The sequence below is a fragment of the Salvelinus fontinalis genome, chromosome 24 (genome assembly GCF_029448725.1).
Source record: "Salvelinus fontinalis isolate EN_2023a chromosome 24, ASM2944872v1, whole genome shotgun sequence".
In the NCBI taxonomy this organism is placed as follows: domain Eukaryota; kingdom Metazoa; phylum Chordata; class Actinopteri; order Salmoniformes; family Salmonidae; genus Salvelinus; species Salvelinus fontinalis.
The window spans coordinates 24,435,850-24,461,554 of NC_074688.1; the positions used below are offsets into that span (position 1 = coordinate 24,435,850).

The window sequence follows — 25,705 nt, forward strand, 5'->3', positions numbered from 1 at the left end:
GCTCTGGGCTGCTGCAGTCACAGTACCATGGTCAGAGTGGTTGTCTGCTGTGATGGTCGCTACGGGCTGCTGCAGTCACAGTACTATGGTCAGAGTGGTTGTCTGCTGTGATGGTCGCTACGGGCTGCTGCAGTCACAGTACCATGGTCAGAGTGGTTGTCTGCTGTGACGGTCGCTCTGGGCTGCTGCAGTCACAGTACCATGGTCAGAGTGGTTGTCTGCTGTGACGGTCGCTCTGGGCTGCTGCAGTCACAGTACCATGGTCAGAGTGGTTGTCTGCTGTGACGGTCGCTCTGGGCTGCTGCAGTCACAGTACCATGGTCAGATGGTAGTCCTTCATGGGCTGGCTTATAGAGACAGAGTGACACACCATGTCCAATACACTGCTCTCTCTCTCTCTCTCTCGCTCTCTCACACACACACACTCGTACATGCTTGGCATCTCAGAGTGTCTGTAACACTGTTCTGCCAGGCCTGTCCACTACGATCACACTGGGAGGCCTACTGGTCACTGTCTGTCTCTTCAGCCCTTTATCTTCCTTCTCTTTCTTTCTCTGTCTTTCTCTGTCAACACACACATGCAAATACACAAACATGTGTAGATGCATTTCAGACAAATTTACATAGGTATGCAAATACTGTACATTAACATGTGTAGATGCAGACAACACATACACACACATTTCAGCATTCAGATCCCAACAACACCCTGCAGGAGTTGAGAATGGCCAGAGTTAAGACAGGAAGAGTTATTTCCCAGAGAGCAGCGCTGATGAGAGCAGCTTACAGCCACAACGGAAGAACACAACTGTGAGGTGGAATCATGTTTAAAGTAGAGAGAAGAACAAAACGACTGTGAGGTGGAAACATGTTTAAAGTAGAGAGAAGAACACAACGACTGTGAGGTGTGAGACATGTTTAAAGTAGAGAGAAGAACACAACGACTGTGAGGTGGAAACATGTTTAAAGTAGAGAGAAGAACAGAACGACTGTGAGGTGGAAACATGTTTAAAGTAGAGAGAAGAACACAACGACTGTGAGGTGTGAAACATGTTTAAAGTAGAGAGAAGAACACAACGCCTGTGAGGTGGAAACATGTTTAAAATCGAGAGAAGACCCCAACGCCTGTGAGGTGTGAAACATGTTTAAAGTAGAGAGAAGCCCACAACGACTGTGAGGTGTGAAACATGTTTAAAGTAGAGAGAAGAACACAACGACTGTGAGGTGTGAAACATGTTTAAAGTAGAGAGAAGCCCACAACGACTGTGAGGTGTGAAACATGTTTAAAGTAGAGAGAAGAACACAACGACTGTGAGGTGTGAAACATGTTTAAAGTAGAGAGAAGAACACAACGACTGTGAGGTGTGAAGCATGTTTAAAGTAGAGAGAAGAACACAACGACTGTGAGGTGGAATCATGTTTAAAGTAGAGAGAAGAACACAACGACTGTGAGGTGTGAAACATGTTTAAAGTAGAGAGAAGAATACAACGACTGTGAGGTGTGAAGCATGTTTAAAGTAGAGAGAAGAACACAACGACTGTGAGGTGGAATCATGTTTATAGAGAGAAGTACCTAACGCCTGTGAGGTGTGAAACATGTTCAAAGTAGAGAGAAGCTCTCACTGTGTCCCGTAAACTCTCACTGTGTCCCGTATTCACTCACTCCCTCTTTCCCTCTTAATTTCACTCTCAAATGTTCTCTTCCCCCATTTCTCTCTATCCTCTCTCTCGCTGTGTCCCTTATTCACTCACTCCCTCTCTCCCTATTCATTTCACTCTCAAACGTTCTCTTCCCCCATTTCTCTCTCTCTCTCTCTCTCTCTCTCTCTCTCTCTCTCTCTCTCTCTCTGTGTCCTCTTTCTCTCTGTGTCCTCTTTCTCTCTGTGTCCTCTTTCTCTCTGCCTGTCTCTTACTCCCTCCCTCCCTCTTCATTTCTCTCTCTCTCCCTCTCCCTAAAAGTAGTACTATGTCAGGAGAAAACAAGTTGTCCTGACATTTAGAAGTACCTGAACAATACCAAATGACATGCTTCAATATAACTTTTAGAGCCACCCATCCCTCCTGTTAAGAGCAAGCCCATCCCTTTAGTAGCCAGGACATTTTACCACCATTTAATTAGATTGCTCTGGTTTCTTTTTTAGAGATCGCATCCCCAAGAGGGCTTCTCTGCAGGACATCACATCTACATTCTCCAGGTCACCAGAGACTTTTTAACAATTACTCTCCCTCTTGATATTTTCATGAATATACTACACTGATAACGCTGGTATGAACATAAAATATGTTTCAAAATTATTTTCTGCGTAAGAGGTTTTTCATTGATTGAGATAGGGAAGCTTTCATGTAAGCTTGAAAGGTTTTTCCTGTCACACTTTAATGCTTCAAAAACAACAGGCGGGTGGCCACCAAGTTATTCCAATATTATGCATCAATCCAAGACTACGGGATGAGGCGCGATTGGTGAGCCGCAATGCTGCAAAGCACAGACCAATCAAAAGACTATAATGACATCCAGAGAGGAAAAGCCTCAGAGAACAACTGGCTGGCACTTTCCCCAATTCAGCTGACGGCGGGCGCTAACATCTGGACTTTTCATTTAAATCCCCTGTTGTGTGGTGGGCCAGAAACCCCTAATTACATATGAATGAGAACAGTGTCTCATGAAAGATTGATGTGGAAACATGCAGGTAAATGAGTGTTGCCAGTTCATTCTGCAACTACAATAACATCATACTCATTCTGTTTGCAGAGGGGAAGGGACACAACACATTTAAATAATGCACTGTGAGCGGAGGTTTGTTCAAAAACTATCATACTTCCCATGGAGACAATAATAAATACTGTGTCACTGAAAAAATACCCCCCATAATGATGAGAGAGAAAATTGCTTCAAAATACATATTGGTCCATTTTATCTGGTGCCATTTTCCAAATGGAGCCACCCCCTTCCCTCTTCCCACTGTTTACTCTTCCATGTTTTGCAGTAATTAAGCGTCTCTCTAAGCATGGGTATTTCATGCTGCAGTGAGAAATAGTGGCGGGAGAGATATGGGGATGCCAGGGTAAATCTGTTACACTTTATAAGCCATGCTATCTTTACCTTGGTGACTCTGCCAGTCAGATGGAATATATTTCTCAGCCAGCTCTGCTCTGTGACACAGCACAGTGATAAGGGATGCACAGCACGTCTCAAACATGACAACCAAATATGTGTGGAGATGTGTGGGTGTGTATAAACAGGTATGTGTGTATGTATACAAGCTGTATACTCCAGTGCACTATTCATTATCGTCAGTCAGATTTGTTCACAGTTTGTCCGTGAATTTTGTTTAATTACACAGGGTGAATTCACACCGCTTAGGGGATAACACACACACACACACACACACACACACACACACATACATAGACACACAGACATAGACACACACACTCGCACAAACAACCACACAGACACCCCCAGACACACACCCACCCTTGCACATACATAGGCCTTCACAGGCACACATGTGAAAAGTCAGTATAAATAAGCAAGCCATTAATCCCGTTACCAGTCAAAACAAACATGTGATGTAGGTTGCAGCAGAGACAACATTTGTTTCTGCAACCACTGGCATTCATTAAAACTTCCACTCTCAGCAGGGGAGAACTGGGGCAAGAGAGAGGAAGACTAGGAGTTAGATATGGTCCCTGAGAAGTAGAACTAACCAACTTAAACCTGATAAATCATGCTCCACTATTCCCTAAACGACAGATATAACCATATGAATTATTGATCAAAAACACGATATGCATGATGATGCATTTCCCTGGCTGTTATATCAACATGCAGGCGACGGCCCATACTACTGATGTGATGCCTCAGTGCTTCATGTGTGTGCATGTTATGTTCCATGAGGATTTCCCTCCCTGGAAAGCCTCTCCTCTCCACAGTGCTTATAATCCTTCACACTTTTAACTACCACCTCTAATGATGATTATCTGCTTAATCACAGGGATATTCTTAGACTACAGACACAGCAGATGGAGACTGCCAGGATGACCTCACTGGTAGAAATACCCTCTGTGCTTTAGAAATGATCAAGAAAACAAAAGGAGCACTGATTAAATTTGTCCCTAGCGTTTCCACATGAAGTATAGTGAGGGTTGTGGGTCACATCCAGGAGAGGATTTATCTTCCTCAGGTTCCATGTATGCATCCCAAATGGTACCCTGTTCCCTATATAGTGCAATACTTTTGACCAGAGCCCTATTTGCCCTGGTCCAAAAGTAGTGTACTACATACACTACCGTTCAAACGTTTGGGGTCACTAAGAAACCGCCTTGTTTTTTAAAGAAAAGCAAAAAAAACATTAAAATAACATCAAATTGTTCAGAAATACAGTGTAAACATTGTTAATGTTGTAAATGACTATTGTAGCTGGCAGCTTCATTAAAGAGTACCCGCAAAACACCAATCTCAACGTCAACAGTGAAGAGGCGACTCTGGAAAGCTGGCATTCTAGGCAGAGTTCCTCTGTCCAGTGTCTGTGTTCTTTTGCCCATTTTAATATTTTATTTTTATTGGCCAGTCTGAGATATGGCTTTTTCTTTGCAACTCTGCCTAGAAGACCAGCATCCCAGAGTCGCCTTTTCACTGTTGACGTTGAGACTGATGTTTTGCGGGTACTATTTAATGAAGATGCCAGTTGAGGACTTGTGAGGCGTCTGTTTCTCAAACTAGACACTCTAATGTACTTGTCCTCTTGCTCAGTTATGCACCGGGGCCTCCCACTCCTATTTCTGTTCTGGTTAGAGCCAGTTTGCTCTGTTCTGTGAAGGGAGTAGTACACAGCATTGTACGAGATCTTCAGTTTCTTGGAAATTTCTCGCATGGAATAGCCTTCATTTCTCAGAACAAGAATAGACTGACAAGTTTCAGAAGAAAGTTATTTGTTTCTGGCCCTTTTGAGCCTATAATCGAACCCACAAATGCTGATGCTCCAGATTCTCAACTAGTCTAAAGAAGGCCAGTTTAATTGCTTCTTTAATCAGGACAACAGTTTTCAGCTGTGCTAACATAATTGCAAAAGGGTTTTCTAATGATCAATTAGCCTTTTAAAATGATCAACTTGAATTAGCTAACACAACGTGCCATTGGAACACAGGAGGGATGGTTGCTGATTGTAATGGCTGTCGCTCTCCTCATCCTCGGACGAGGTGAGGAGAGAAGGATCTTCAGACCAAAACGCAGCTTGAGGGAAATAAGCCATCTTTTTATTTGGAAAAAAAACTGATGGCAACACGAATAACAAAAACCCTTTCACAAATACAAAACAAGAAAACGACGTAGAACGAAACCTGAACATAAACTTACATAACTGAAACGTAAACTCACGAACAGGAAACAGACGACATCGAAACGAAAACGAACAGCCAAACAGTCCTGAATGGTACATACATCGACACGACACAGGAGACAATCACCCACCAACAAACAGTGAGAACGCCCTACCTAAATATGACTCTTAATTAGAGGAAAACGCAAACCACCTGCCTCTAATCAAGAGCCATACCAGGCAACCCAAAACCAACATAGAAACAGATAACATAGACTGCCCACCCAAAACACATGCCCTGACCATAAACACATAAAAACCAACATAAAACAGGTCAGGACTGTTACACTGATAATGGACCTCTGTACGCCTATGTAGATATTCCATTAAAAATCATCCATTTCCAGCTACAATAGTCCTTTACAACATGAACAATGTCTACAATGTATTTCTGATCAATTTCATTTTATTGGACAAAACATTTGCTTTTCTTTCAAAAACAAGGACATTTCAAAGTGACCCCAAACTTTTGAATGGTAGTGTAGGTACAACTAAGGCCTGGAGATGTATTGATCCAAAAAGGGAAATTAGTGAAGAAAGACCATGCAATTGGGTTGGACAAAGCTGGCAGGACAGAGCATACAAGCAACATGCAACAGACAGGGATAACATTACAGACAGGGAAAATAGTTCCAGACCCCCTATGATTTTCACCATGAGCTTATTGTGTGAAAGCCTGGTGTTAAGAGCAACAACACACCTGTTACTATGGAATCCACTCTATCTTCCCACCGGGGGTCTAGCATTAGCAATCAACCTCTCTTCTAACCTGGAGATAGACTTCTCTCCAATCAAAACAGCAATCATGGACCCACCCAATAGCTCCTCTGACCACATCCCAAAGCGCATGCAAATTCCTTGATGACGTGTGATTCTAACGTTACAGTTGCCTTCAAATTATTTCCCCTTTCACTGTTCAAAATACCTGTAAAAGAAATGTCCATGTTAGGAACCCTGAAGATATATCAGCCTGGGAGGCATATAAGCCTGGCCTGACCCATGTGATGGGATAAGGCACTTTTCAGTGTGCTCACAAAGGAAGAGAGATCAGGGGAAGATGAGAGAGGAATAAAGACAGGAGAGAGAGAGAGAGTTGAACCAATCTCTCTGGGTGTTATCAAAAGAAAATATGAAACTAACCTCTGGCATCGAAAAACTCCTCATCTGAGCTGTCAACGGACTCCTGTGCAATGTCCTGCATCCGCCAGTGGGAGATACTGTGCTTGCGGGAAGCGGCTGAGAGGTAGAAAGAGAAAAACACGTAAATTTCTACTTCAGGAGAAACGTCTATGTATGTCATCATGTCATTATTCAGAGTATTCAAGGTCAAATTCATTATGTGAATCTATATTTTTTTCCTTTCAGCTTCAAGTGCATTGTCTGTCTATAAAAGGCAGTAGAATAATTGCATTGGCTTTTAGGGCCTTGGGCAGAGAGGCTCTATTGGTCTCCAGTGTCACAGAGCACAAATCAAGCAAACCAGAGCCCTAGATTGAGAAATGTAAGGAGGCACATATAAATATATATAAGGCTCTGAAGCTAACCAATTGAGCTCAGAGGTTAGCCAGCTAATCTTATCTATGAACCATGAAACATTGGAGATGAAGGCTCCATATCTAGGTAGACTACTGTCCCTCAACAACACCCATTACCTGAGATATTGAATCAATCTTTAGTATTACACGGGAGGGTTTGGCCAGGGAGTTCCTCAAATTCCCATTCTTCAGGACTAGAACGAGGGAGTATCCAGTTGAAGCTCGCATCCGCTACAAGACCATGGTGCTTGCCTACGGAGCTGTGAGTAGAACGGCACCTCCATACCTTCAGGCTCTGATCAGGCCCTACACCCAAACAAGGGCACTGCGTTCATCCCCCTCTGGCCTGCTCGCCTCCCTACCTCTGAGGAAGTACAGTTCCCGCTCAGCCCAGTCAAAACTGTTCGCTGCTCTGGCACCCCAATGGTGGAACAAACTCCCTCACGACGCCAGGTCAGCGGATGCAATCACCACCTTCCGGAGACAACTGAAACCCCACCTCTTTAAGGAATACCTAGGATAGGATAAAGTAATCCTTCTAACCCCCCCCCCCCCCCCCCCCTTAAAAGATTTAGATGCACTATTGTAAAGTGGTTGTTCCACTGGATATCATAAGGTGAGTGCACCAATTTGTAAGTCGCTCTGGATAAGAGCGTCTGCTAAATGACTTAAATGTAAATGTAAATTTAGAGAGATCCCTCAAGCTCTGTTCCTCTAAGATCAGTGTTAATAAATTAATGCCAGATAAAGGCAATAACGTTGATTATAAATGACTTTCAGACAACCAACGAGTCTTCCTTTAAGTGCTATTGAATTTAAACAAAATCAATAACAAGTGAAAGTGACCAAGCAAATTGTTCCCTTGCTCTAACCTCCAGAGAACTGCAATTGGAGAGAAAAATATCACCTAATTGAGTTGTGTGGGCTTTCCCGTCCCTACACACACAGAGCGAGTGTCCCAGAATCTAAGAGCCTTTACTCCACAACAACACCAGACTGCTTGTGTTTGATCTCAGCTCATTTCATCCCTCTATCCCTTCCTCCATTATCCACTTCCAGAGGCATTTGCAGAGTGCCATACTGCATGTTGAAATGCTGAGTTCATGGCTTCCATTACACCATGCCACTTTCTCTGCCCTCACTGTTTTCACTCTCTTCATCTCTTTCTTTCTCTCCTACAGCTCTGTTTCTCCTCATCGCTATACAGGAATTAATTAGCTTTTAATTTCTTACATGACTCCATCAGTTCAAATGTTTTCACTATTAATATCTCATTGAGGAATGGGTGTCTCAACCTTTGGAGTTCTCAATTAGAGTCATGAAATGGAGGATAGGATAGTCCATGAACAGCAGATGTGTTACAAGGCCTTGCTCAACCTCAGCCTGGGGTAGGCCAGCACCGTTCAGGACAGAACCCTGGTATTTCTGTTTGCTTTTTGCACTGTCTATGCACCCTACACACTCGCGCACACTGACACACCAACACACACACACACACACACACAAACACACACTTCATAACACACACACAGTATGCACATACATTTATACTGACTCTACTGTACACACACCCACTCACATTCAATCATCATATAGGCTGCTGCTACACTGTTTATCATACATCCTGATGCCTAGTCACCTTACCCCTATACATATCTACCTCGATCACTCCAGTATCCCTGCACATTGTAAATATATTACTGGAACTGACTGACCTTGTATATAGATTACTTAATTTATTGTGTTGTTCTTATTTCTATGTCTCGTGTGTTTTTGTTCTACCATATGTTATTTTTACTATGACATTGTTATTGAATACTGCATTGTTGAGTTTAGAGCTTGCATGAAAAGCATTTCACTGTACTTGTGCACGTGACTTTAAAACTTGAAACTAAGCAGATCCTAACAGTTGTCATAATATTGAAAATGTGAACTAACACACTGATTCATGGGTTCACCCTGATTAATTTCATTGGACTAGATTTGATTACAGCCAAGTGTATGGAGACACACCATATGGCCCTGGTCAAAAGTAGTGCACAATATAGGGAATAGGGTGCCATTTGGGACACAGTCACAGTGTTCAATATACACTCTCATGATGAAAATGTGAATACTAACTATGTCTTAATGACAAATTGATGATTGCAAACAGGGGCATTAACCAATCACCTGAAATCTATACGCTATTCTGTAATGTATTCTGAGTGATTAACTTTAAATCCAATTTCTCAATACATTTAATACCTCATTTGCACATCCAATGTACGCTACCATTCAAAAGTTTGGGTTCACTTTGAAATGTCCTTGTTTTTGAAAGAAAAGCAAATTTTTTGTCCATTAAAATAACATGAAATTGATCAGAAATACATTGTAGACATTGTTCATGTTGTAAATGACTACTGTAGCTGGAAACGGATGATTTTTAATGGAATATCCACATAGGCGTACAGAGGCCCATTATCAGCAACCATCACTCCTGTGTTCCAATGGCACGTTGTGTTAGCTAATCCAAGTTGATCATTTAAAAGGCTAACTAATTATTAGAAAACCATTTTGCAATTATGTTAGCACAGCTGAAAACTGTTGTCCTGATTAAAGAAGCAATCAAACTGGCCTTCTTTAGACTAGTTGAGAATCTGGAGCATCAGCATTTGTGGGTTCGATTATAGGCTCAAAAGAGCTAGAAACAAATAACTTTCTTCTGAAACTCGTCAGTCTATTCTTGTTCTGAGAAATGAAGGCTATTCCATGTGAGAAATTTCCAAGACACTGAAGATCTCGTACAATGCTGTGTACTACTCCCTTCACAGAACAGCGCAAACTGGCTCTAATCAGAATAGAAATAGGAGTGGGAGGCCCCGGTGCACAACTGAGCAAGAGGACAAGTACATTAGAGTGTCTAGTTTGAGAAACAGATGCCTCACAAGTCCTCAACTGGCATCTTCATTAAATAGTACCCATAAAACACCAGTCCCAACGTCAACAGTGAAAAGGCGACTCTGGGATGCTGGCCTTCTAGGCAGAGTTCCTTTGTCCAGCGTCTGTGTTCTTTTGCCCTTCTTAATCTTTATTTTTATTGGCCAGACTGAGATATCGCTTTTTCTTTGCAACTCTGCCTAGAATGCCAGCATCCCGGAGTCGCCTCTTCACTGTTGACGTTGAGACTGGTATTTTGCGGGTACTATTTAATGAAGCTGCCAGTTGAGGACTTGTGAGGCGTCTGTATGAAAAATAATTGCCATTTAAACAGGATCTGGAGCATGCTAAAATCAAGCTGCAACAAGAGCGGCTAGAGTTGGTTAAGGAAGGAAAGCTCTAAGGGGAGAGTTTGCTCTGGGAAGGTGACCCAGATTTACCTAGGGGTCGCTCCTCTCTCGGTCATGCCCCAGACTCATTTGATATTGTTGGAAACTTATGGTTGTTGCCTAAATTTAATGAGAAGGACCCTGAGACGTTCTTTTCATTGGAGCTTGTTGCTGACAGGCTGTCTCGTGTGCCCTATTCCTGAATGTCTACATGACTGACCGTTGTTTATTTTGTTTGGTATTGTCCTATTCTATCGCTCCTGTCTGTTCCCTTCTGGTCTTGTTTTCTTCTTTCCTCTTAGCGGTTGCTTCCAGTGCGCAAAGGTTGCTGAGGTCTGGGGAGGACGAGGTTGGCTGAGGAACACGTACCCCCTAATGGATTTGGGACGCAGGCTGGGTCATTTGGGATGCAGACTGGGTCATTTGGGACACAGACTGGGTCATTTGGGATGCAGGCTGGGTCATTTGGGACACAGACTGGGTCATTTGGGATGCAGTGCAGGGTCATTTGGGACACAGACTGGGTCATTTGGGACGCAGACTGGGTCATTTGGGATGCAGTGCGGGGTCATTTGGGACGCAGTGCAGGGTCATTTGGGACGCAGACTGGGTCATTTGGGATGCAGACTGGGTCATTTGGGACACAGACTGGGTCATTTGGGATGCAGTGCAGGGTCATTTGGGACGCAGTGCAAGGTCATTTGGGATGCAGACTGGGTCATTTGGGATGCAGTGCAGGGTCATTTGGGACGCAGACTGGGTCATTTGGGACACAGACTGGGTCATTTGGGACGCAGGCTGGGTCATTTGGTACGCAGAATGGGTCATTTGGGACGCAGATCAGTATTATTTGTTGTTTGTGTGATTGGTGTGGTGTTCCAGGATCCTTGCTGGTTCCCGGTTTATGGACCAGAAATCCAACATGGATGGATAACCTAAGATGTTTCACTGTTTTCCTCTGAGGACGCACATCAAGAATGACAGGGAGGAGAAATTGCTCAAGTAGTTTTTAAACAAAAGAAATAGCCAAAAGAGTGGCATCATTGAGTTTAAGTAGGCGATGAAGTAATCAAAAAGGCTTAACAGCCATCTTAAAGCACTCTAAACATATTCCCTTATCGATAAGTAACCACCAGAATCTGTGGTCAATATTGAAGTCATTTTGAAGATATTTAAGAGAGACTAATATGGGAGTGATAAAAACCCTTCCTATAAAATATCTTCCTCTCTCCCTACCTCTCCCTCTCTCCCTCTCGCCCATCCGGCCGCCAGCCAGCCAGCCAGCCAGCTAACTAGCCAGCTTCTGGCTCCTGGTTAGGTAAATAGGCAGCACTCGCCAACCCAGTGCACCCTCATGACAAACGGCCATTCAATTCTAATTAACACTACTTTGCATGCTTGAATAAATAACTGAGGTCAGGGGCTGAATGCATTATCACACGCCTGAGTAGGGTTTAGGGAACACTGTGCTGCTGCCTGTGAAGGGCTTGGCAGCACTGCCGAATAGAGGCCAAACCTAAGATTTCACTTATGACACATAAGATTGTAACATTAGATGATACTTGTCAGTTATTGGAAAATGACAAATGTCTTCATGGCTCAAATATTCCATGGACAATAGGGCTATTTGAGGGCTTACATGAGGTGCAAAAGATACATAAATAATACATGGAAACAATAATTGTGGAAACTTATCAAAAAGGTAACACAAACTGAAATGTGTTTGGCATTGTAATTTGTCAGTAGAAAGTCAGCCAGGCATATCTATAATTTATCTGGCAAAAATGAATGTAGTGACTGAATTAGCAAACATGAGGGGTTGTGAAACTAACTGAGCTCTCCCTCTGAGGAATGAGAAAGAGCGAGAGAGAGAAAGGCCTACAGCAGCACCTAGATCTTCTGCACAGATTCTGTCAGACAGTGAATCTCAGTAAGACAAAATTAATGGTATTCCAAAAAAGGTCCAGTTGCCAGGACCACGAATACAAATTACATCTAGACACCGTTGCCCTAGAGCACACAAAAAACGATACATACCTCGGCCTAAACATCAGCGCTACAGGTAATTTCCACAAAGCTGTGAACAAGCTGAGAGACAAGGCAAAAAGGGCCTTCTATGTCATCAAAAGGAACATAAAATTTGACATACCAATTAGGATCTGGCTTAAAAATACTTGAATCAGTTATAGAACCCATTGCCCTTTATGGTTGTGAGGTCTGGGGTCCACTCACCAACCAAGAATTCACAAAATGGGACAAACACCAAATTAAGATTCTCCATGCAGAATTCTGCAAAAATATCCTCAGTGAGCAATGTAAAACACCAAATAATGAATGCAGAGCAGAATTAGGCCAACACCCGCTAATGATCAAAAACCAGAAAAGAGAGGTTAAATTCTACAACCACCTAAAAGGAAGCGATTTCCAAACCTTGGATAACAAAGCCATCACCTACAGAGGAATGAACCTGGAGATGAGTCCCCTAAGCTAGCTGGTCCTGGTCCAGGACAGCAACACAATTAGACCCAACCAAATCATGAGAAAACAAAAAGATAATTAGAATGTACAATAAAACTGAGCAAACTAGAATGCTATTTGGCCCTAAACAGAGAGTCCACAGTGGCAGAATACCTGACCACTGTGACTGACCCAAAATTAAGGAAATCTTTGACTCAGTGAGCATAGCCTTGCTGTTGAGAAAGGCCACCGAAGGAAGACCTGGCTCTCAAGAGAAGACAGGCTATGAGTTGAAAACTGAGCTGCACTTCCTAACCTCCTGCCAAATGTATGACCATATTAGAGACACATATTTCCCTCAGATTACACAGACCCACAAAGAATTCGAAAACAAATCCAATTTTGATAAACTCCCATATCTACTGTGTAAAATACCAGTGTACAATCACAGCAGCAAGATTTGTGACCTGTTGCCACAAGAAAAGGGTAACCAGTGAAGAACAAACACCATTGTAAATACAACCCATATTTATATATTTTTATTTTCCCTTTTGTACTTTAACTATTTGCACATCATTACAACAATGTATATAGACATAATATGACATTTGAAATGTCTTTATTCTTTTGGAACTTTTGTGATTGTAATATTTAATGTTATTTTTTTATTGTTTCTATTTCACTTGCTTAGGCAATGTAAACATATGTTTCCCATGAAAATAAAGCCCTTAAATTGAAATTGAGAATTGAGAGAGAGAGAGTGAGTGTGTATCTGCTGTCTGTCACTGCCTCCTCTCATACAGGGCTATTTTTAGCTCTGTGCTGAATCCCGATCATTGTGCAAATTAGGAAGGACACAATCATTTGGGCAGAAACTGAAAAACCCGATTGGAGTTGGCCAATTTGAGACTAATTCAAGTTACATGTTACAGCAACTGCACATAAATAAATAATCTATACTCAGTGAGGACATGATTCCAGCTCCAGGAATTAAGATAATTACAATACAAATATTTTTATAACATACAATTGATCAGCTGCAAGAGGTGTGCCGGCAATAGCCGACAACACCAAAAGCTTGCCTAATGTTGATGGTCATAAGCACAGCAGTGCAGGGTCATTTAATAGTCATTTACTTTCCTTGCGTCTTAGTTTCAAACGTAGTCCAAACTTAAAAGAAAGAATAACGAGGCTGCATTTTCTTCCTTGTTTCAGTTACCTATCAGCCAGTCAGGTGGCAGCTGGAAGCTGTTTGAGAAACTGAAAACAGGGATCTCACTAATATCATTCAGCCCATCACACAGCAAAGCTGCCAGAGAAGAATTACAAAAACTATCTACATACATTTATTAAACCGCAATCATTGGTCTTGAGTATTATTCTACAGCAGTCAATTTTGAACTTATCAACAAGCAGAGTTCATTATGTTTAGTATGCTTGAAAATAAATGAAGGAACGAAACTCAGACCATTACAGGTACAATGCCAGCCGAAGCCATTAATGCAGAAAACAATGTTGTCTAGGGAATGTGTTTGTCTGGGTTATTGATTGCACTGCTTACTTTTTCAAATGAATTCTGAGGACAAAGCTGCTTGTCTGCTCAACCCTCATACTGTATCTGTGATAATCACCATCTCTCCTCTTTAACTTTCACTTTAATAGTGAAATGGTTATTCTGAGTAGTGTTACAAACAGGAATCACAGATGACAAGGACTGTCTGTTGTCTCTGTGCTTATTTGTCTGCAGACTGACAAAAGCCTTTGAGATCCAGACATAATAATCAAATGAAAATGTAAACAATTCAACAGTGACCAGTTCAATTTACAATATCACTTTTGAAATACAATAGATTTCGCCTATCAAAGAAAATTCCACCAAAAATGCATGCAGAGCACACAAAGAGATTGGTACAAAGCTCTCCCTTGCCCTCCATTTGGCAAATCTGACCATAATTCTATCCTCCTGATTCCTGCTTACAAGCAAAAACTAAAGTAGGAAGCACCAGTGACTCTGTGAATGAAAAAGTGGTCAGATGAAGCAGATGCTAAGCTGCAGGACTGTTTTGGTAGCACAGACTGAAATATGTTCTGGGATTCTTCTGATGGCATTGAGGAGTACACCACATCAGTCACTGGCTTCATCAATAAGTGCATCGGTGACGTCGTCCCCACAGTGACTGTACGTACATACCCCAACCAGAAGCCATGGATTACAGGCAACATTCACACTGAGCTAAAGGGTAGAGCTGCCGCTTTCAAGGAGCAGGACTATAACCCAGAAGCTTATAAGAAATCCCGCTATGGCCTCCAACGAACCATCAAACAGGCAAAGCATCAATACAGGACTATGATCGAATCGTACTACACCGGTTCCGACACTCGTCGGATGTGGCAGGGCTTGAAAACTATTACAGACTACAAAGGGAAGCACAGCCGAGAGCTGCCCAGTGACACAAGCCTACCAGACGAGCTAAATTACTTCTATGTTTGCTTCGAGGCAAGTAACACTGAAACATGCATGAGAGCATCAGCTGTTCTGGACGACTGTGTGATCACGCTCTCCGCAGCCGATGTGAGTAAGACCTTCAAACAGGTGTGAGAAAAGGTGAGAAAAAATACCTTTTCAACATTCACAAGGTCGCAGGGCCAGACAGATTACCAGGACGTGTACTGCGAGCATGCGCGGACCAACTGGCAAGTGTCTTCATTGAAATTTTCAGCCTCTCCCTGTCTGAGTCTGTAATACCAACATGTTTCAAGCAGACCACCATAGTGCCTGTGACCAAGAACACTAAGGTAACCTGCCTAAATGACTACCGACCCGTAGCACTCACGTCTGTAGCCATGAAGTGCTTTGAAAGGCTGGTTATGGCTCACATCAACAACATTATCCCAGAAACCCTAAACCCACTCCAATTTGCATACCGCCTAACAGATCCACAGATGATGCAATCTCTATTGCACTCCACACTGCCCTTTCACACCTGGACAAAAGGAACACCTATGTGAGAATGCTATTCATAGACTACAGCGTTTAACACCATAATGCCCTCAAAGCCCATCACTAAGCTAAGGACCCTGGGACTGAACACCTCCCTCTGCAAATAGATCCTGGATTTCCTGACGGGCCGCCCCCAGGTGGTAAGGGTAGGTAACAACACATTCGCCACGCTGATCCTGAACACGGGGGGCCCTCAGGGGTGTGCGCTCAGTCCCCTCCTGTACTCCCTGTTCACTCATGACTGCACGACCAGGCACGACTCCAACACCAATATTAAGTTTGATGATGACACAACAGTGGTAGGCCCGATCACCGACAACGACAAGACAGCCTATAGGGAGGAGGTCAGAGACCTGACCGTGTGGTGCAAGGACAACAACCTCTCCCTCAACGTGATCAAGACAAAGGAGATGATTGTGGAGAAGAGGACCGAGTGGAAAAGAGGACCAAGCACGCCCCCATTCTCATCGACGGAGCTGAGGTGGAGCAGGTTGAGAGCTTCAAGTTCCTTGGCATCCACATCACCATCAAACTAACATGGCAAGCGGTACCGAAGCGCCATGTCTAGGTCCAAGAGGCTTCTAAACAGCTTCTACACCCAAGCCATAAGACTCCTGAACATCGAATCAAATGGCTACCCAGACTATTTACACCCCCCCCCCCCCACACCTTTTTTACGCTGCTGCTACTCTCTGTTAGTATCTATTCAAAGTCACTTTAATTACTCTACCTACTCTGTACCGGTACCCCCTATATATAGCTTCACTATTGTTATTTTACTGCTGCTATTTTATTATTTCTTACTTTTATTTCTAACTTCTTTTTAGGTATTTTTCTTAAACTGCATTGTTGGTTAAGGGCTTGTGAGTAAGCATTCACTGTGAAGCCTACACCTGTTGTATTGGGCACATGTGACAAATAACATCAGATTTTTTTTGAAAAACTATCTTTAGGTATTAGTTTAATTTGCCCATTGTTGATATTGTCTTTAAAAAATGTTGCATGTCAGCAATCAAGATTTGAAGATATATGACTTTCAAAATACAGAAATACAGCAAAATGCATCATACCGGCTGTATTTATATATTTTGAAAGTTATATACAGTTGAAGTCGGAAGTTTACATACACCTTAGCCAAATACAATTAAACTCGGTTTTTCCCAATTCCTGACATTTAATCCTAGTAAAAATTCCCTGTCTTAGGTCAGTTAGGATAACAACTTTATTTTAAGAATGTGAAATGTCAGAATAATAGTAGAGAGAATGATTTATTTCAGCTTTTATTTATTTCATCACATTCCCAGTGGGTCAGAAGATTACATACACTCAATTAGTATTTGATAGCATTGCCTTTAAATTGCTTAACTTGGTTCAAACATTTTGGGTAGCCTTCCACAAGCTTCCCACAACAAGTTGTGCGAATTTTGGCCGATTCCTCCTGATAGAGCTTGTGTAACTGAGTCAAGTTTGTAGGCCTCCTTGCTCGCACACGCTTTTTCAGTTCTGCCCACAAATTTTCTATGGGATTGAGGTCAGGGCTTTGTGATGGCCACTCCAATACCTTGACTTTGTTGTCCTCAAGCCATTTTTCCACAACTTTCGAAGTATGCTTGGGGTCATTGTCCATTTGGAAGACCCATTTGCGACCAAGCTTTAACTTCCTGACTGATGTCTTGAGATGTTGCTTCAATATATCCACATAATTTTCTTTCCTCATGATGCTATCTATTTTGTGAAGTGCACCAGTCCCTCCTGTAGCAAAGCACCCACACAACATGATGCTGCTGGTCTTCTTCGGGCTTGCAGGCCTCCCCCTTTCTCCTCCAAACATAACGATGGTCATGATGGCCAAACAGTTCTATTTTTGTTTCATCAGACCAGAGGACATTTCTCCAAAAAGTACAATCTTTGTCCCCAAGTGCAGTTGCAAACCGTAGTCTGGCTTTTTTATGGCGGTTTTAGAGCAGTGGCTTCTTCCTTGCTGAGCGGCCTTTCAGGTTATGTCGATATAGGACTCGTTTTACTGTGGATATAGATACTTTTGTACCTGTTTCCTCCAGCATCTTCACAAGGTCCTTTGCTGTTGTTCTGGGATTGATTTGCACTAAAGCACTAAAGTACGTTCATCTCTAGAAGACAGAACGTGTCTCCTTCCTGAGCGGTATGACGGCTGCGTGGTCCCATGGTGTTTATACTTGCATACTATTGTTTGTACAGATGAATGTGGTACCTTCAGGCGTTTGGAAATTGCTCCCAAAAATGAACCAGACTTGTGGAGATCTACACATTTTTTTCTGAGGTCTTGGCTGATTTCTTTGGATTTTCCCATGATGTCAAGCAAAGATGCACTGAGTTTGAAGGTAGGCATTGAAATACATCCACAGGTACACCTCCAATTGACTCAAATTATGTCAATTAGCCTATCAGAAGCTTCTAAAGCCATGATTTTCTGGAGTTTTCCAAGCTGTTTAAAGGCACAGTCAACTTAGTGTATGTAAACGTCTGACCCACTGGAATTGTGATACAGTGAATTATAAATGAAATAATCTGCCTGTAAACAATTGTTGGAAAAATGACTTGTGTCATGCACAAAGTAGATGTCCTAACCAACCTGCCAAAACTATAGCTTGTTAACAAGAAATTTGTGGAGTGGTTGAAAAACTCGTTTTAATGACTCCAACCTAAGTGTATGTAAACTTCTGACTTTTTAATTTAATTTGACCTTCATTTAACTAGTCAGTTAAGAACAAATTGTTATTTTCAATGACAGCCTAGGATCAGTGGGTTAACTGCCGTGTTTAGGGGCAGAACGACAGATTTTTACCTTGTCAGCTCGGAGATTCAATCTTGTAACCTTTCAGTTTCTAGTCCAACGCTCTAACCACTAGGCTACCTGCCGACTTCAACTGTATCTTGAAAACTTGATTGCTGACATACACAACATTTGTATTAAAGTAGTCAAAGTTTTAGTGTTTAGTCTCATATTCCTAGCACGCAACAATTCCGTCATGTTGATGACTCTACAAACATGTTGGATGCATTTGCTGTTTGTATTGGTTGTTTCAGATTATTCTGTAACCAAACAAAATTAATGGTAAATGATATATTGTGACATTTTGGAGTCACTTTTATTGTAAATAAGAATAGAATATGTTTCTAAACACTAAGACATTAATGTGGCTGCTACTATAATTACAAAGAGTCCTGAATGAATCGTGGATAATGATGAGTGAGAAAGTTACAGACGGACAAATATCATACCCCCCAAAAAATGCTTGGGGGTTTGATTTCAAATCCAAAATGCTGGAGTACAGAGCCAAAAAAAACAACTAAAAAGACACTGCACATGCCTGAAGTCTACTTCTGTCTCCAACCTAAGGTTTTGATCAAGTAGAAATTGAAGAGTGAAAGACCGCATGTCACCCCTAAACCCCTGATGTTCTTCACTTCAATGAGGAGATCATGTTTTTAGGAGAAGCTGAAACAGAAATACGGTATCATCATGTTCCAAGTACATATGATATGGCATGTTTGGTAGAGCCTCTGCTAAAATCAAAACGGATGTTCCCATCTCCTCTTATCAAAAATGCAATTTCCTTACTGCAGCTGCTTTTTGGTAATGAAATAGTTTCTATAGAGAAAAGAGGAAAAGGGTATGTGGCAGAATCCTTAGAGACAAACTAAAAAAAGCTACAGATCCACTCAGAGCAGATCTCAAATAATGATGAAGCAGATAAGAAGAATGCGTGTAATTATAAGAAAGATTACAATAAAGTCTATATCTAGGCCAAGTTGTTCTCCTGTAAAGAAAGTAAAAGGAGAAAAAATGTCCTATCTACAAACCACAATGACACAGAGATTACACACTACAGTCAAAGGTGCAACAATATTGAAAGAAAACAGATCATGGAGATATGGAAGTAGGAACAGTAACCCTTACATATTGCAGTTTGCCATCAATCTTGTACCAGTGTGTTCAAGCATTGCAGGGTTCAAATGATCTTCATGAGCAGAACAGCGACCATGGCTGGAATGATGGCTGTGGCCATAGATTTGCCATTAGCTCAGCGAGGGATAATCACTCACATCATATTGTGACTATTATGACAAACTGAAAAAAGGACTGCAGTTACAGCTACTTACAATTCAATTAGTCTGTTAGTTTCAAGGAAATCTATTGTCGATTATAAACTGGGGAGCAATGCTTTCCTCTCAATCATATTACAGCATATCATGAATAATCTGCACTGCACAACTGGTGACAGAATGAAAAGCTTCCTGCTACAATGTACTGAGGACTCTATTAACCCTCTAAGAACAAGTTTCCCACTGGGCACAAACGTTATTTCAACGTCTAGTTTTGATTTAATTTCAACACAACCAGTCAATTAAACACAAAATCAACAAAACATTTCACCATGTCATTGGATTTAGGTTAAAAGTTGTGTGAAAAAAAACTAAATTCCATTATGTTGATGGCTTGTTGCAAATTCAATCCGTTTTCCACATTGATGCAACAACATCACATAGATTTTTTGTTGTTGAAATGACGTGGCAACAACGTCGAATCAATAAGTTTTTGCCCAGTGGGTAATGAGCTCTTGAAATAATCTATCTGTCTGTCTCTCTCTATGTCTGTCTCTCTATCTGTCTCTCTCCCTTCTGTTGCATCTCTCTTTACTCATTGAATCAACTGCTAATTGAGCCCAATCAGTAAATTAGCAGACGCAATTGCAACATGGCTGGCATGTGATCTGGATAGGTTTCTACTATACAGAGCTGAGCTCCCTCTCCTAACACCTGGGCTGGTTCAAAACCTACTGCCACTGTGTGTCCCAAATGGCACCCTATTATTTTGGTCAGAGCCCTGGTCAAAGGTAGTGCACTATAAAGGGAATAGAGAGTCATTTGGGATAAACTCACTGTATTTCAGTCAGCAGCCAGTGGTATAAGCGCATGTTACTCTAGCAAAATGTTTTATTCAAGTGCATTGGGTAGTCTCCCTACATGTTTTGTTGTTGTTGGTATTTATAGGATAACATCACATAGCTGTTGTGTACTTATTGTACCCGCCAGGTAGGACATTAGCCTCCCTCCTGTAAGGCAGGTGGTGAGGGAGATTCTTAAAATTGTATTGTTTTCATTATAAAACTAATTTCAGTTCTACCTAAATTACATTATTGGAAAGCCTGGTAAAAAGTAACCTCATCCTCAGGCTCAAATGCGAGAGAGAGCCGGCTGGGTGAACGAGACTAAGTGGTAAGACCATAACTTGGTCTTATTTTATGCAATTTAATTATGTCTCTGGTGTTCAGTTCCTGAGATTACGGTCCAATCATCAGCCAACCAGCAGTGACTGTATAAGACAAATTAGACTAACCTCAATAACTTATGTGACCTTGACTTCATGGTTTTAATTACCTCCATAACAAATTATTGCACCCCTATAACAAAAACATCATTGTTGGGCACTGCGAAAAGAGACATTGGGCACCACCAAGAGTCATGCATAATTTGAATACTGCTTGACTGACTGAAACTGGATAATAACGGCCTACAATGGGTATTTTATTATCATTCAGCTCACAAATATGACCAATTTACGTCACGTCTCCAGAGTCGAGTCAAGGTTAAATATATAATGGAACAGTCATGAAATATTAAATCAATTCAAAAAGCATAGCTAACGCCATTAGAGAAAGCGTTATGATGAATACAAAACTAGGATGGGTCTGACTGGGTCACTCTAAAGAAAACTCACCAGTTGCTCATCAATCTTTTATCACTTTACTTTCAGGAAAGTTGGACAAAATCAGACAGGGTCTACATCCCAAATGGCACCCTATATTCCTTACATAGTGTACTACTTTTGACCAGATACCCAGTGGCCCTGGTCAAACGTAGTGCACTATTTAGGGAATTGGGTGCCTTTTGTGACACACACCCATGCTGTCCAAAGCCCATTGCTTCATGTGTTGTTGTTGAGGAAGTCACTATAGCACTGGAAAGCACACAATCTGTCATGCGATCGTTATCTAATTAAATTCATTAGACCAAAGATGGGCCCAAGTATTTCACACATAGTCATGTTTTCAAGACACTTTATTGTGTTTTTACCTATACCTCAAAAACATTCATTCAACAGCAACATTTACTTATCATTCCACCATCTCAATCACCTTCCATTGCCCCTTGCCACCTTCTTCCTCACCTACCATAAGACTTATCAAGGTCTTATGGAAGGTGATTTAGAAGGTGGAATGCTGAATTTCATTATAAAGGTGAACCAAATGTAGTCTACACTGAACTTTTCATATTTCATTAAATCAAATCAAATGTATTTATATAGCCCTTCGTACATCAGCTGATATCTCAAAGTGCTGTACAGAAACCCAGCCTAAAACCCCAAACAGCAAGCAATGCAGGTGTAGAAGCACGGTGGCTAGGAAAACTCCCTAGAAAGGCCAAAACCTAGGAAGAAACCTAGAGAGGAACCAGGCTATGAGGGGTGGCCAGTCCTCTTCTGGCTGTGCCGGGTGGAGATTATAACAGAACATGGCCAAGATGTTCAAATGTTCATAAATGACCAGCATGGTCAAATAATAATAATCACAGTAGTGATTAAATGCACTGAATCATGAAGAATAGACTATCAATGTCCATAATCAACAGAACACATCTCCCTGGGAAATGCTATATGGTGGCTTTGATACACTGTATTCATTTCAATTGTATCAATGTGTGCATTGGTGTTTTAGTAAGCAGGGGTGGACTGGCCATCTGGCAGGGTCGATGCCAGGGTCGATGTCTGGTCCCAGTCCGCCCCTGTCAGTAAGTTATTGAACCCCATGGTGATCAACTGGATATCAACCAGGTATAATGAAACTGCAGTTAAAACAGTTATAACACCTTCATTACAACATTAATTTAACTGTATCACCTGCATGTTAGCGTTTTTCATAATGAATCTTGTTCTGGAGGCAGCTCTGCAGTGGTCACTAGCTGGCACAACCATAAAGTCATAGAATCTAATTTTAAACATAACCCTAACCACAATGCTAACACTAACGCCTAACCTTAAAATAAGCCCCAAAGGCTATTTTTTGTTTTCATACATTTTTACAATATAGCCCATTTTGACTTTGCAGCTGGCCTATCTAAGAGGAACTCGCTCAGTTCTGCCTCCAGGACAAGACTAATGACAATAAACGTCGACCTGCGTATCAACTCGTGTGTCGTTTTACTTCTGGAAAGTCCAGTTTTACTTTTATAATACACAAATTCATACGGTTAAATATTTGTGTGGACAACAATAGACCAACTAATAGCCTACTAATAATAGCCTATCCACTAACAATGTAATTTTCCTTGAATGCATGCTTGTCAACAAAGATTGATGAGCGTTTGAGTCTCTCAGGAACTAAAAAGGGTTTACCCAAATAATTTAATATGCTCAATATATGTGATTAACGAGGCCCAAACCTAAGTTTGGCGCGCGCTTTTCCCATCGTTAATGGCCAGGATGACCGTATCACACCTTAAATGTGTCAAAATAATTTACAATAAACGTACACACAAAACATCGACAAAACACGTCACACCGTTTGACAAACATCTCAGAGGACACGGGTTGCTTTTTATTCGGATAGACTACTGAACGGTAACATCACGCATTCCAACAGATTGGCAAGAGCCAGCGGGCTATTGCGCGCATGCATCATTTTACATGATTTAGGTTGAGACGTTGACTTATGCGACCTGATAACCTCATAAGCTTTGACACCGGAGGAGACATGGTAGGCTATATAAAAAATATTGAACCGAGCACCTTACCTTTCCCTCTCGTTTCCTTCGCCATCCCAACCTCTATGTCTCTACCAAGGTAGGTGCGGAGTCACCGGGGTGTAATTTTGTCAGATAGTTTTAACCGAGTGGGCGCTCCCTCCCTCGTCTCCGCACCTTGACGCCAGCCAGGCAGAAGATAGGTAGCCCTGAGGCAGTGAGGATGCGCTTTTTCTCTCGTCTTGAATTCTGCAGCTGAGATCCTCTGGCTCATCAGTGACAAGACCCACATCCAGTGGATCTGCCTCTTGTACTGAACACACTTTCAGTTTTTGTATCTGTGCAGACTTTGCTACTGCCCTCCCCCCCACTACCGTCACATCAGTAGAACTGTTTCAAGGGCCAGTGTTAGACTGCCTCCAGTGGCTCGCTGGTGTGCCACCCAAGGGCGTCCGTTGTATGAATTGGCTCTGCCGCCTGCAGTTGGGATTCCAATAAGATAAATTAGTCGACAGTGACACATTGATGCAAACTGAATTGCATGGGATGCATTTCTAACCATTGACGTGAGGTCTAGTTGACGTGAGGTCTAGAAATAAATATAGCCCAATTGGAAAACTACACATCTACAAAATCGCCCTCCTGCCTATTCAATTAGGTAGTTACAACTGTTATGATTGTAGAGTAAAATAATAAAGATAAGATAACCTATAAGCCTATAAACAACAGACTGAGGTTAATGTTTCAGTATGTTGAACCATAAGTATGCTGCACACAGCAGACATGACAAATAGCTTGACAAAGGCTCTTTATTGACCTAAAAGACATGATGATGATAATGACTGTCTCCAAGCCACAGATGGGGGCCTAAAGGGCAAGGACCGAATCTCACCTTGTCATCACGCTAGCTTTATTTCCTGCAGCCTTGGCTCCTCCACAATGTTAGGTCAGTGACCCAGCTATAAAACATACTGGAACCAGAGTTCAACAGCATAGCATCACAGCACATTCCTCATGGTCCACAGACGGCTCACATCACATCTTAGGCTTTGTGCGGAGTGGACTGTTGCTTTTGAGAGAAACTGTTATTAGCCACATGGATCAGATGCATGCATTAATGGCCTGCATGGTGAGGGATGTAGGCTGAGTCCCAAATGGCACCCTATTCCCTACAAAGTGCACCATAGTGCAATTTTGCTCTCGTCTGGTCAAAAGTAGTGCACTATAAGGGCAAAGGGTGCCATTTCGGATTCTGTCAAACTGTTATTAGACACATGGATAATCAGATAAGTTAATGGATGCGTTACCATTAGGGATGTAGCCTATTGTATGTGAAGTGTAGAAACACAGCACAGGGGAGTAAGGCTGGCTGGCTTGCTTCAGACATTCAGTGCCTAATCCATGATGTTTTATAGATTTCCCTGCTCTGACATTGTCAAAAAACATGGGCTAACTCTCACAACACGCAAACACATCTATCAAACAATACACTATATTAATTTAGATCACTGTCATATCTATCAAATAATGAGATATGACAGTGATCTAAATGAATATATCTCATTATTTGATAGATATGACAGTGATCTAAATTATTATATCTGTCAAACCAAATCTATTCATTTAGAATAGACCATTTTGAATATGCTAAAACTATGACACCTGCTGTCTATATGTGAAGAGCCCATTCAGATAAACATAGTATCATATTCACCCCTACATGTATAGAAATCGTATTACTAAAGGACACCCATGTTCCCAACCCTTTCAACAGAAAACAAGATATTGTACTATAACACAAAAACCCAAAGTAGATTCCCAACCTGAAAATCTCATTGTAGATTCCCAACCTGAATACAACCTGAAAATCTCATTGTAGATTCCCAACCTGAATACAACCTGAAAATCTCATTGTAGATTCCCAACCTGAACCATCTACCAAGCGCAGAGGGAAGCATGGGAGAGCAGTGATTGTCTGTTGTTATATAGTATATATATATATATATATATATAGTTATACCCTCGTTCTATCCTCTAGCTGGCACATGACCACAGAACAGGTCATAGTGTGGGATCAGAGCAGTACCAACATCACTCTATCTGCAGCTCTGCACCCTGGTGCCATTTAATGACTATCGATGGAGCCAAATGCCTGAGGCTGAGCCATCTCCCTCCATTCTGAGTACTGGCCTGGCCACAGACACACTATATTACCCAACCCCATGAGGGCCCAGGCTATTTGAA

The 25,705-nt window shown here is 41.8% G+C and overlaps 1 protein-coding gene across 3 annotated transcripts in view; it reads right to left on the reverse strand.

The window, feature by feature from the left end:
* Nucleotides 1-23,845, reverse strand: part of LOC129822196 (membrane-associated phosphatidylinositol transfer protein 3-like) — a 178,111-nt gene extending 154,266 nt beyond the window's left edge. The window contains exons 1-2 of one of the 3 annotated variants that reach the window (XM_055880264.1): nucleotides 23,513-23,845; nucleotides 6,519-6,614 (exon numbers count right to left, since the gene is read on the reverse strand). In XM_055880264.1, the coding sequence (XP_055736239.1) occupies nucleotides 6,519-6,614; nucleotides 23,513-23,537 (121 nt within the window). In that variant the 5' untranslated portion in view covers nucleotides 23,538-23,845. The remainder of the gene's footprint in view (nucleotides 1-6,518; nucleotides 6,615-23,512) is intronic. The other 2 variants (XM_055880263.1, XM_055880265.1) reach the window with 2 other exon arrangements.
* Nucleotides 23,846-25,705: the final 1,860 nt, after the last annotated feature.